The sequence below is a fragment of the Hippopotamus amphibius genome, chromosome 2, assembly GCF_030028045.1.
Source record: "Hippopotamus amphibius kiboko isolate mHipAmp2 chromosome 2, mHipAmp2.hap2, whole genome shotgun sequence".
NCBI lineage: Eukaryota > Metazoa > Chordata > Mammalia > Artiodactyla > Hippopotamidae > Hippopotamus > Hippopotamus amphibius.
In genome coordinates, this window is record NC_080187.1 from 2,555,690 (window position 1) to 2,567,999 (window position 12,310).

The 12,310-nt window shown below is 63.2% G+C and overlaps 1 protein-coding gene across 4 annotated transcripts in view; it reads right to left on the minus strand.

Annotated features, from left to right (window-relative positions):
- The window catches only part of VAV2 (vav guanine nucleotide exchange factor 2), a 179,471-nt gene that overhangs the window by 11,474 nt on the left and 155,687 nt on the right, over positions 1-12,310 (minus strand). For all 4 annotated transcript variants that reach the window (XM_057722242.1, XM_057722241.1, XM_057722244.1 and 1 more), the window contains exons 13-21: positions 11,291-11,376; positions 10,400-10,532; positions 8,449-8,558; positions 7,240-7,341; positions 6,746-6,834; positions 4,053-4,069; positions 3,147-3,168; positions 1,756-1,883; positions 434-508 (exon numbers count right to left, since the gene is read on the minus strand). In XM_057722242.1, the coding sequence (XP_057578225.1) occupies positions 434-508; positions 1,756-1,883; positions 3,147-3,168; positions 4,053-4,069; positions 6,746-6,834; positions 7,240-7,341; positions 8,449-8,558; positions 10,400-10,532; positions 11,291-11,376 (762 nt within the window). The remainder of the gene's footprint in view (positions 1-433; positions 509-1,755; positions 1,884-3,146; positions 3,169-4,052; positions 4,070-6,745; positions 6,835-7,239; positions 7,342-8,448; positions 8,559-10,399; positions 10,533-11,290; positions 11,377-12,310) is intronic.

The window sequence follows — 12,310 nt, forward strand, 5'->3', positions numbered from 1 at the left end:
CTTAGCTTTCTCCAGGGGGTGTAGGGGTGATGCAATTTATCCAAGCCTGACCGCTCGATGCCTTTTGTAACAGAGCAGAATCTCCTCCACAGCACTGGAGGAAAGAAATGCCATGTTGCCTCTCTTCTAAATATCATAACATCTCGCTCTGGATCCTTATGTTTGAGGGAGAAGACCTGTAACGTCCCTACAATCTGGAGGAAGGCAGCTGGTCTCTGGGGCATCACCCCTGCTGCACAGACGCTCACTGCAGTGCTTTTACAACCAGCCACCTGCTCCCAACAGGAGGGCTCCCCTGCCCCGGGGCCCCCATCCCAACTCCGGGGCCGGCTCACAACGGCCTGGACAAGCCCAGGGCGTCCTGAGAGACAGCGCTCGGCACCCCCGGCCCCCTGGCCACCGTGCTCCAGGAGCTTCCGTGGGAAGTACTCACCCTTCCATCCACAGGACAGGGCTTCACAGACGAGCTAGGGAAGTAACCCGACTTCCTGGTTTGCAGCAGCCGACCCTGGGAAAGGACAGATGGTCAGGGCCAGCGGGGCCCGGCCTGGCCAGGGGTCGGGGAGGGGGATTGTGTTGTGCGCTCAGCGTATCGTGAGGAGGACGAGGGGGTCCCCGAGAAGCCCATTACAGCATCACCTTCCTGCCGTAACCTCGGCTGACCTCATCGCCATGGCGGCAGGAAGGTGAGGGGCGCCCCCACCTGACAGATGAGGATGCAGAGGAGTGACACGGCTAGCTCGGCGCTGCGACCAGAGCCCCCCTCCCAGCTGCCGTTTCCTCTCATCCACACCGGCCCCTCCCAAACCGCGAGGGGCACGCGGACCTGGGGGTCTTCATAAAACGCAGCACAGCGTGGAAGGGTCTGGGGGCGGCTGTTCACGCTCCCCGTCGCGTCTGCCTGGAAGGCCCTCCCAGGGCCCTCCTGGCACCTCTCCCTCAGCCCCCCAACTTCACATCAGGACACTGTCTCGGCAAGGCCCCCCAAACCTGTGGCCCCGGTGACACGTGGGGAGGGGAACTGGGAGTCTGGGGTCAGCGTGGGGCAGACACCCCCTCAGCGCCTGAACCTCCAGTTATGTGAGGCACAGTCCAGGGCACTAAGTTCATAAGTTTGTACTGACAAGGACCGCCACGCAACAACAAGGACGGCAGTAACAGGACTCGGACACGGATGAACACTTGACTTAGACTCCGCTCTAAGCAGGTCGCCCAGCCTGGACAAGTGCCCCGGGTTCCTGCGGCACCGCACGGACCCCCGGGGGCCAGGGCTTGGGAGAGATGCCGCACGGACAGCTCCCCTGCCTCGGGCCTTACAACCGGAACAGCAAGCTTCACGGCTCAGACCCATAAGCCGTCACGTGGACCCGTGTCGGCGCTCAGGCCTCCTCGGGGAGGGTGGCGGGTGGGTCTCGGTCGTGCTGCCCCCGTACGGAGCCTGGTGGTGCTGGCCTGGACTGGGGCGGGGTGGGGAGCAGGGCGGGCACGGCATGGCCTGGGTGGAGCCCGGGGGGCGTGTGTGCAGGACGCGGCCCAGGCAGGAGGCAGACGGGGAAAAGGCTTGGACACCAGGAGGAAGGTCTCTCCCGTGAGGGGACACTGCAGTCCCGACCCCGTCAAGGCCAACACCCCAAGACCCGGGCCCTACTAACAGCCCACCTCTCTCCACCCCGATGGTCCCTCACCCCAAACCCGCCCCGGGGGAGTGGGGAGGGGGCGGCCGGGGGCCGAGACCCTCCAACGCCCAGGACCCACCTCCCACCACTGAGACTCAGGGTCGCCTCTCAGTAGCTCAATCACGTCGCCCGTCTGGAAGGTCAGCACCGGCTTCCCGGGGGGAGCAGGGTTGCCATGGTAATTCTGCACGGCCACCATCTTGGGACCTGCAGAGACAGGGCAGGAGGGGGCGGGGCTTGGTGACTGTCCTGTGGCAGTCTGGCCCAAGATGACCTTGACCTCCCTGGCCTTCTCAGACCTCTCAGGGCTCTTGGAAGTGGACCGGGCCCTGTACGGCCCCTCCCTAAATTCTTCCCCCCGGACTCCCACGTCCCTTGGTTAAATATCTTAAGTAAACTATGCATGAGATTAACAGACTCAGGTAATAATAGCATTTCAGTAATACCAATTTTTGTTTGTCTGTTGATTTGTTTATTACTCAAAAAATCTTCATTTTTTTATCTCCATTGCGGTGCATGGGCTCCTCACTGCAGTGGCTTCTCTTGTGAATCACGGGCTCTGGGTGCGCAGGCTTCAGGGTTGCGGCACAGGCTCAGTAACTGTGGCGCACGGGCTTAGTTGCTCCGCAGCATGTGGGATCTTCCCGGCCCAGAGTTCAACCCCGTGTCCCCTGCACTGGCAGGCGGAGTCTGAACCCCTGCGCCGCCAGGGAAGGCCAGGAACTTATTTTTAAAGAGCACTTCATATGTTTTCATCCAAACCCCTTTCGAATCTGTGACTAAGAGTCAGCTGCGTGGAGCAGGAGACAGGGCGTCCCTGCCGTTACAGGTGGGGCTGGGTCAGCGCCTTGCCCAGGCCACACGGCTGCTCAGGGGCAGCTCTGGGCCGACGGGGGGCCGGGCTGAGCCCCCAAGAATGTGTAGGCCACTCCTAGATCGAGCCCTGCTCTGACCAGTCCAGCCCCGCATGGGCCGCGACTGCCAGGCCCGATCCCCGACCAGGTGCCCCCGAGGCAGCGGCGCGGCTTCTGTTTTCTGTTCCCATGATTAGGATGGACTGTGTCCGCAGCTTGGGCTGCGTCACACCTGATGCTTTCAGTTCCTCTGCTACCCAGCGCAGAGCAAGGGGGACACGAGCGGAGGGGGAAATGCTACAGTGACAGTAGCAGCGTCCCGATGTCTGCTCTGCTCGGGGTCTTGGGGCTGCAGCTCAGGGTCTCTCCTGGGCGGAAAGGACCCTGACCCTCTGCAGGCTGGGCCCTGTCCCCATGCCCGATGCTATGTCACCAGAGACTAGGAAAACTTCCGGGGAGGTGGCCGTGAAGGCAGGAGGGAGAAGGGCCGGGGGGCAGCCTGGAGCGCAGGACACCGGGCAATGCTAGCAGTTCCCGTGGCCAGGCCCGGGCTCGGCTCCCAGGGTGACCACTGCCAAGGATGGCAGCAGAGAAGGCCCCAGTCCCACACACTCACCTGGGCCCGCTCCGGAGGCATCCTGTGAGGGCAAGGACAGAGCACAGTGAGGCGGGAAGGCTGCCCCAGCATCCGACACCCCCTGCCCCCCACGCCCAGAGAGAAGGGTCAAGGCAGGACGTGGGGAGGAGGACAGAGACCCATCCTGGACGCCCACAGGTATTTGTGACAGCTTCCCTGTGTGACAACTTATTTCCCTGTGTCACAACCTATTTCCCTGTGTGACACGATTCTTACCTACAGCTTCCACCTCCACAGCCCTGGGACGTCTTTCCTCTTTCCCCTCCCATCCCTTACCACTAACTCCCACCTCCTCCAGGAAGCCTTTCCTGACCACCCCAGCCCGGGGCCTCTCTGGTGAGCCTGGGGTGTGTCGTCTTTGTCTGGGACGTGTCCTGCTGCACACACTAAACGCTCTGTCTTCCCTCCTCCTTGAGGGCATCTCTGTACCCGACACAGGGCCCAGTAAGAGCCCATTAAGTGCTGGTTAATTTGACTGGACCCCACAGCTGGGGCGAGACGGGACGTCCACAGCCCATAAGTAAATTCAGGGACTCCATCCCCAAGTCAGCTAAGGACAGGGCTCTATGCCAATCGGGATGGGTGGCAGGTGGGCAGACGCCAGTCACGGAGCTGGGCACCCAGAGCTGTCAGCAAGCCACTGGGCAGGTGGCACGGGTGGGCAGCTGGGCAGGGGGACAACCATGTGGGCCCGGGAGGCTGTGCACGAGGACCCGTTTCTATGACGTCCCCAAGGGGAACCAAAGGCCCATAGTGACCAACAGGGGCTCTGCAAGCCACGTGGCCCCGGGTCGTGAGGGCTGGAACGGTGGGGGCTTTCTGGCTCCTGGCACAGGGCAGCGTGGGGTGCAGGGCAGCAGGAAGGGGATGGTTTGGCGGACTCACCAGGTCTGCAGGAGAACCTGAAAAGGAAGCACATCGGGGTCAGAGCGCAAGGGGCCAACACCGAGGACCAGGGGGCTGCTGCCCACACGACCAGAGCCACCGGGCGCGCTCAGTCCGTGCGCAGGGCACACTTCGGGGCCCTTTGTTTCAGATGTGGGCTACGGACACACAGGGTTGGTGACCACAAAATCTCTCCATTACTCCTGATGGCAGATCCTGAGCTCTGGTTCTGGGGGCCCTTGGGAGAACACACACTGGGTATCAGACCCATTGGCAAACAGGTTTTCCTGCAGGAACCAACGCTGCCCCAACGGAAGCAAATGACTGATCACTGCGTGGAACCTGGGCTCAAAGGGAAGATTTCCACAATTGATTAGTGATGCCTGCCCCGGGCAAGGGGTGGGAGACGTAGCAGGCGTGTTACTCCACGTGTCAGCAGGCTCACTCTCGGACATGAGGCACCTCAGCAACTCAGACGGAAGGCAAACGTTCCAAAGATTCTTTCCGCCTGCCCTGGGGTGACCCAAGGGGAGGACACCGTGCCAGGCTGGGCCCCAGCCACCTGACAAGCTGGGCTGCCGCTCCGCCACCCGACAAAACAAGCACCACAAGGGCTAATGTGCGGCTGATGGGACTTCAACACCATCTAACACTCACAGTCGCAGCCTGCTTTGGGCAGACAGAGGATCTGACAGACCCTGCAGAACAGAGGTTGCAGGCATCAGGCATCGGGTGGGCAGGCAGCTGGTGCTCACCGGGGAGGCAGTGCGAGCCTCAGTCCTGACAAGCGCTTCCCAGGGAGAGGGGCTCTGGGAGCGGCCGGTATCTCCTCGGAGCATCCTGGCCCCGGGGGCAGTGGACAGTTAAACCCGCCCTGGCACGGGTCATTGGCACAACCCAGAGGTGAGCTGATGAGGCCAAGGAGCACTGCCCGAGCCCAGAACCAAAGACAAGCGCGTGGACCAGAGAGGAAGCAGCCTGGGCTCTGCAGAGGCAAAAAAGCCCGGAGCGGCTGGGGCGGGGCACGCCCCCAGCAGAGGGACAAGAAAGGGAGCCACGCACATGCCCTCGGGGGAACCACGGGCTCCTTAAAGTAAAACCAGGTGCCCGCCACGGGCTCTCAGGGACACGGGGAGCGTGCTGACAGCTTCAGCTTTCGAAAGATGCACAATTGCCTAACTGGTGAGGCCCCAGCTACGCATATCATGGAAAACACAAAAACCTAAAAAGAGATGGGGGCCGGGGGGGAGGGTGTTGCGGAAAAGGAAGAAGGCAGGTGATGGCTGATGGCAGTTGTTTTGCCAGGTGCCATCATGAGTTGCTTCTACCTTTCTTACTTTCCTCCACGTTTTCTATGGGAAATGGGTATTTTATAATCAGAGGCAAAGAGAAACAGAAAGATTATTGAAAAATAAGAAAACGTGACTGGAAATATACCAAAATACCACCTTTGGTTATTCCTTAATACGTTCACAAGTGACCATTATTTTCTTCATTTCATGTCTTCTCTTTTTTTTCTCTAAGTATGTGACTCTTAAGATCAGAAAAAAATGTCGAAAGAAATGAACGGTCCAGTCACGTGACGCAAAGGACAAGTGGCCACAAGAGGGCGGTACCCGTGGGCAACGCAGAAAAGCCGCCCTGAGGACGTGCAGCATCCTCTGGCCCGGGGTGCCTCACGGTCTGGCTGGGTCTCCACGGGGCCGAGCGGGCTGCATCGGGCCTTGGTGGGGACGAGGGGGTGTGGGCTGACCTGTCGGACCCTCCTCCCGGGTCAGGGCACTGGGCCAGCCGTCACAGAAAGTGGGGAATTGACAGACTCTGCTACTCTGGACGGTGGCACCCTGGTGACAGGCAGGCCTGGCACATCTTCCTGTCCACCTGGAGCATGTTAACCCCTCTGAGCGCGGCTGCCCCGAGCGTGGACGGCAGCATCACAGCCCCATCTCCCAGGGACGTGGGAGCCTCTGGGCCCACATGAAGCACGGCAAGCAGTGCTGCTTCTCCGCAGGTGCCCCGTGCTCGGACCCAGTGCTCAGCCAGCCCCGGGCCGTGGCGGCTCCCACACCTTCCAGAACCATCCAGCTGCTCTAGGCTGCATCCTCCCCCAACTCACCCCCCAAACCAAGACGACTCAGAGGAGCCTCAGGCTTCCCCGTCTGACAAATGGGCTCGAGGCGAAGGGGAGCACTGTAGGTTCCGTGCACGCAGAGGAACCATGTGCAAACAAAACAGGGCTGTAGCTGAAGCGGGCCGGGGCTCTCCGGGGCGGGGAACCCGGAGGGGAGGTGTTTCTCTGTGATCGGAAACCTCCACGCAACTGCCGAGAATGTTCTGTGCCCTTGCGAGGTGGAGATGCTAGAGGCTTACAGGTGCAGTGCAGCAGAGGGTGCAGGGGAGGCCAAGAAAAGCCAGCGAGCATGCAGTTAGGAGGCGGCTTTGCCACGGAATCCCCGCCCCCACCTCCGGCTGGGCCTTCTGACACTGTGACCCGGGGCAAGCATCCTCCCCTCTCTGAGCCTCACCTGGTCCCTGCCCCACGGGGTCACCATGTCAGGAAAGGAGAAAGTGGGAACACTGCCAGGGCCGGCAGCTGTGAGGGATGGGAGCCTCGGCTCAGGGGGCACAGTGGGGCCCCGAGGACCAGCCCCCAGGGCCCGTGTCCCACGGGCGGGATGCGGGTCAGTACTCACTGATCTTGCAGGGAGGGGTCACTTCCAGACACTCCTTGTGAGCCCCCACGCCACACTTGGTGCACAGGTAACCCTGGTAGAAGGTGCCCCTGCACCGGGGGAGGGCAGGAGGTGAGGTGGACCGCGGGACCTGCCTTGCCTCCGCCCCACCGGGCATCCACCCCTCAAAGCCCCGGGCCCCCAGGCCCCCCACCCTGATGCACAGCCTGGTGCTGGCTCTCCCCTTGGACAGTCCCTGGCCTGGCTCTGTCACCCCCACACCCGAGGGGACCCCCGGGGACGATCACCTCCCCTCCCGGCTAGATCCCAAACACAACGGCTGGGTCCCACACAGGTGGGATGTTTCCCTGGGTCCTTGGGGCCCAGCACAGCGCTGGCCCAGGGGTGGTGGCCTAGGAGTGGTCAGCAGAGATGGGGACACGGGACAGGCAGCACCAAGCTCCCCCGGGGCCCAGGAGGTGGGAGCGGGTGGGGGCCGGGCAGGGGGTCGGCACCTGAGGAACATCCTGCAGGCTTTGCAGTCGGTGGTCTTGTCAAACGTGTACATCTGGAAGCTGTGGTGGTTGGCGTTGGCTTTGTCAGGCTTGATGTTTGACCTGACGGGAAGGAAAGCGGGCCCCCCTGAAACGGGAGCCGCCAGAACCAGCCAGGCTCAGGAACGGAGCCGGGAGTCGGGAGGCCAGGACTAAGAGCCAGGATCTGCCCGGACCCCCATGGGCCCGGACCCCCCGGGGAGGACGAAGCTCTGAGTGGGGGCTTTTGAGAACCTTGTGGGGGGATGGGAACGGACTATATCTGGACAGGGTTTGGGGGGGGCCGGTGCAAGCACCTGTCATGACTCAGGATGTCACTGTGCGGGGCTGAGATGTAAAAATCTAAAGCAGTTGTGAGTTCGTGACAGGCACCCCGGGTATTGAGGGGACATGTACCGATGTCTGCAATTCACTACGACGCGTTCACGAGCCCATGGCGCCAGCGGTGGGGGGACGGCACCAGGGCCGGGGCGGGGGCGGCACGTGTCCAAGAGCAGCACAAGATGTGAACGGAGGAGGCCGGGCAGTTACCATGACATTCTCTCAACTTAGATGAACACTTGAAAATTTTCATAATAGAATGTGGAGGAGAAAATTACAACGCCTGGGAAGCCTTGGGACCCACCGCCTGGCCGCCACGTACTCTGACGTGTCCCACGTGGGACCCCGTTGCATCCTCCCAATAAACCCAGCACCTGGGCCTCCTTTCATCTCTGTCTCACCAGGAGGAAGAGGCCAGGGAGGTGAGTGCGCCTGCCGGGAGGCCCCCAGGCCCCCTGCCACTCTGGTCTCAAGGTCTGATGTGTCTGGGGACCCCCGTGATCACCTTTCTCTGTTGGGCTCATTGGGGCTCCTCCGAGATTTCATGGAAAAACAGCTCTGGGGCTGTCCCCAAAAGGTGAGACTCCACCGGCCCTGAGGCCCCGAGGATCCGGGTCCCCACGAGTCCAGCTGGCACCACAGCCAGTCCTGGCCACTCGCTGCCCTGCCGGTCAGGTGTGGGAGGCTCAGCCCCAGGGGAGGTTAAAGAGCAACTGGCCGATTAAAGAGCGAGGATGCCGCCCAGAGGGAAGGGGCTGGGGCCCCCTGAAGCACTGCTCACCCGAGAGGCTCCCGGGGCAAATCCACGTGGGGTATCCCACCCCCACACCGCTGCCACGGCGGACTCACATGGCCATCTCAAACTGCTCCATCCACTTCCTCTTCATGTCTTCCGTCTTGCAGAAAAACTGGAAGCCCTGCTTGCCTTGAAGGTGAATTAGATAGAAGCCGTAGGACCACTGCGGGAGGAGACGGGGACACGCTTGCAACGGGCACGGCTCCGGGTGCACGGGTACGTGTCCGTGCACGCGCGTGCCTGGGCCCGTGCGTGCACACGTGTGCACGTGTATGTACGCACGTGCGTGAGCTGTCCCAGGACCCGTCTCCCACCCCCTCAACTGGGGTCTCCACCTACAATGACCCGTGTTCAGGCCCTCGCCCGGGGCCCCCCCAGGACGCCCGCCCCCCCACTTTCACTTCGTAAATGTGATGCCAAACACACTCACTGACACACTCACTGGTCTGAATCAGAACAACAGAAAGAAACAAAAAAGGCACAGGAGGCCGTGGGCCTGGGGAGCCACGGCAAAGCCGGCCCAGCCTCCCCGCCTCGGCTACCACCAGCCCCGGCCAGCTCTCGGGGCTTCCCAAGGGGCCCAGGAAGAAGAATTGGAAAGTCTGAGCCCATCCGTGTTCGAAAAGATAAAAGGAGAAGAGGGAAGGAGGGAGGGGAAGAAGAAAGAGAAGACGAAGGATGGCGCGGAGAGAACAGACAAAACCCCGGCGGTTCTGCAACCACCCAGGTCCTTAACCTCCGGGCGGGAGTGGGCGGGGCAGGCGGGAGGGGGCTTCGCTTCACACCCCCCGCAGCGAGCAAATCTGCTACCACAAATACACCACTGCGGGGAGGACGGGGGAGGACGCCAGGGGCCCAGCCCAGCTCAGGCCCACCCCAGGCCCACCCCCCCAGACCCACTCCCGGCTCAGGGAGGAAGCGCCAGCAGCGGGCCCGGCGGTGAGGAAGGCGGAGAGCGGGAGGACGCCAGGGGCTTACCATCTTCCCGTGAGACTAGGAAGCATGAGCAGAGGAAAGGAAAAGGGGAGACAAGGTCACCAGAGGCCTGGCCCAGCCCCGCGGTGGCTTCCACAGCCCAGGACACTGCCCACTGCTGAGTGCCCGGGACGGGACGGCCAGGGAAGGGCCCTCCTCCCAGAGGGGAAGATGCCGGGGCGCGACTCGGGGGGCTTCCTCTTCAGCCCGAGCCTGGGAGGTGCCTCAGGTCACTGCCTCTGGGGCCCCAGTGGCTTGTTTCAGACATCGGGGCTCGCCAGGTCACCCCCAATAGCTCTTCCAGGAGGTACCTGCATTCCCACCTGTACGCTCGGGAGTCTGGGCTCTTAGCGCTTTGGTTCCTGGCCCCCACACCCAGCCCAGGGCTGCACACAGTAGGTGCTCAAGCACTGCGTGCAGAAGCAGGACTGAACCAGAGAGCGTGGCAGCCCCACCCCAGCCTCCATGGCCCTGCCCCCAGCAGCCACAGCCCCACCCCTGCAGTCCTGGCCCCTCCCTCACCAGTCATGGCCCCACCCCCAGCAGCCACAGCCCCACCCCTGCAGTCCTGGCCCCTCCCTCACCAGTCATGGCCCCACCCCCAGCAGCCACAGCCAGGTGGTGGACATCAGAGTCCCACAAGCCACAGCAAGGCCCACCGAGCGCCCTCCTCTAAAGGGGGAGGGTCGGGGAGGGGCAGGAAGGTCTGCTTGCTGCAGGAGCCACAGGGGCTGGAGCCAGGCGCCAAAGTCTCAGGCTGGGCTCTCAGCAGAGGCCTCGGGCCTGCCCCTCCGCCCAGCATCCTCACTGGGGAGCTGTGATCCCCGCCCCCACGCCCCGCACCCCCGGGAAAGACTCAGCCAAAAGGCCAGGGAGGTGCTGGGCCCGGCACGGGGCAAGGGGAGGCCGGCCGGCCCACCCGAGCACCCTTTCCCCGGCCGCCCTGCGATCCTGCCTCAGCGGAGGTCAGCGCCTGCCCCGCGCCCACGCCGCAGCAGCCCCTCCGTCACCCCCGGGAGCCGGGCGCACCTTCTTGACGTCCTTGTTGTTCATGGGGTCGTCGGTCACCTTGTGGAAGAGCAGCTCAATGATCTCCTTCAGCTCGTAGCTGTAGCCTCTCCGCTTGCACACAATGACCACCTTGTCGAACAGGAACAGGTACCTGGCCCGACAGCGCGGCCAGGGGCCCGTCAGCACGGCCAGTGTGCGGGGCTCCCAGGCCACGCGACAGCCGCGGGCGCCTGGGTGGGCTGCTCCCCCACCGAGCCCGAGCCCTTCCCCTGCCTGGCCACCCGGCTAACGGACCCCTCGCCCAGGTCTCGGCTGCCCAGATACAACTCCTCCAGGAAGCCCGCCTGGGTTCCCTGCCCCCACGGCTCAAGGTGCTGTGGGCTCCTCCGCCCCTCGAGCCGGCCTTCCTCGTGAGGCACTGGCCTCTGCAGCTCACTGTCCATGTACGTGTCCATGCCTCACTCGACTGGGAGCCCCTGGGGGCAGGGCTCATGTCTGCTGCGACCCCGGCCACGACCCCAGGCCTTGGACACAGCAGGTGCGCGGGGAGGGCTGAACGAGCTGGGGCCGTGCCAGCTCATCCGGAGCTTTCCCGTCGCCCGCCCGGCACTCCTGCCCAGTCCTTTGGCCGAGAGCTCACACGGCCGCTCCCGGGAGCCCGCGGGCTCACAGGCCGGACCTCTGGCTGCCCCCCAGCCCCGTCCAGCACCAGCCACAGGCAGGGGCCTCCCCACGGGAGCGGCAGCCACCGGCCCTCACCCTCACTGGAAACGGAGGAGGCAATTGAAACAGAGCAACCCACAGCCCAGCCCACAGGGAAAGCTGTCTGCAGGCCGGCTGGGGAGCGGGGGCCTGGAGCGGGGAGTCTGGCGTGGGGGCGCCGCCCGGCCTGGCGCCTGCCCTGCTCACCTGTCTTGCTTGGTGTGGTTGACTATGGAGCGCACTTTCAGTTCCCCGTCAATTTTTGGTCTCCCAAATTCCTCCAGTTTCACTTGCTGGGAAAGAAAAGGCAAGGCCGTTAGTCCCAGTGCCACAGCGTGTGCCCCACATGGAGAGACACAGGTGGGCATGCGCCCAGGGCGGCCGTTTCCCGCAGAAGCCAAAGGCGGGAGCGACGTGAGATGGGCCCCGTGGTCCCCGGCCGGTGCTGAGGACGGGAGGGGAGCAGACGACGGGGAGGAACCGGGCCTGGAGGCTCCGCGCCGGCCCCCGCCCCCTGGCCCCACGGAGCACTCCCTCCAGCTCTGCGGCAACAAAGGCCGATTGATGGAGTGGGTCCCGTGAACAGGCCACTGCTGTGTGGAACCCAGAGCGGGAACCTGCTGGGAAAGCCAGACGCCCGAGCCCAAGACACCAAATTAAAAAGAGAACAAACAGCGCTTATCAGATGGAGGGCGGGGCAGGGGGGTCAGGCCCGTGGTTCACCAGCCACAGGAAGAGCCTTTGAGTCCAACCCCCTCTCTGGTTTGCAGGGATTTCATTTTCATCTTCCGCCTGGTTTGTATCTCTGCTCTGCTTTGATTCAGAGAGACGTCTCCGGGCACGCCCCCTGTGCGGTCCACGTGGACAGAACAGGAAGGCGGGGACGCCACAAAACGCTATCAGGCCAGCCCGCCGGCGCCACGACAGGGGCCCTCAGCATCTTCCTGCGGAGTTTCCTGCGTTTTCCAGGAGCTGCCGGAGCAAAACTAAGAGTGCAGTGCCGGTGTCCCACAGGGTGGGACAGCACCCTGCTTCGTGGCTCCGTTCCTCCGAGTCTCATCCGCAAACTGCCAGGAGCAAGCCGCCAGCTCCGCCTGCTGGGACGCGGTCCGGAGAAAACCGCACGGCTGGGCAGAGCAGGGCGCCCGGCCGGCAGGCACACTCTATGCCTGCTCACCTGCTGTCTACCTTCTGTTATTTAATAAGCAACAATTACTCATACGTCAA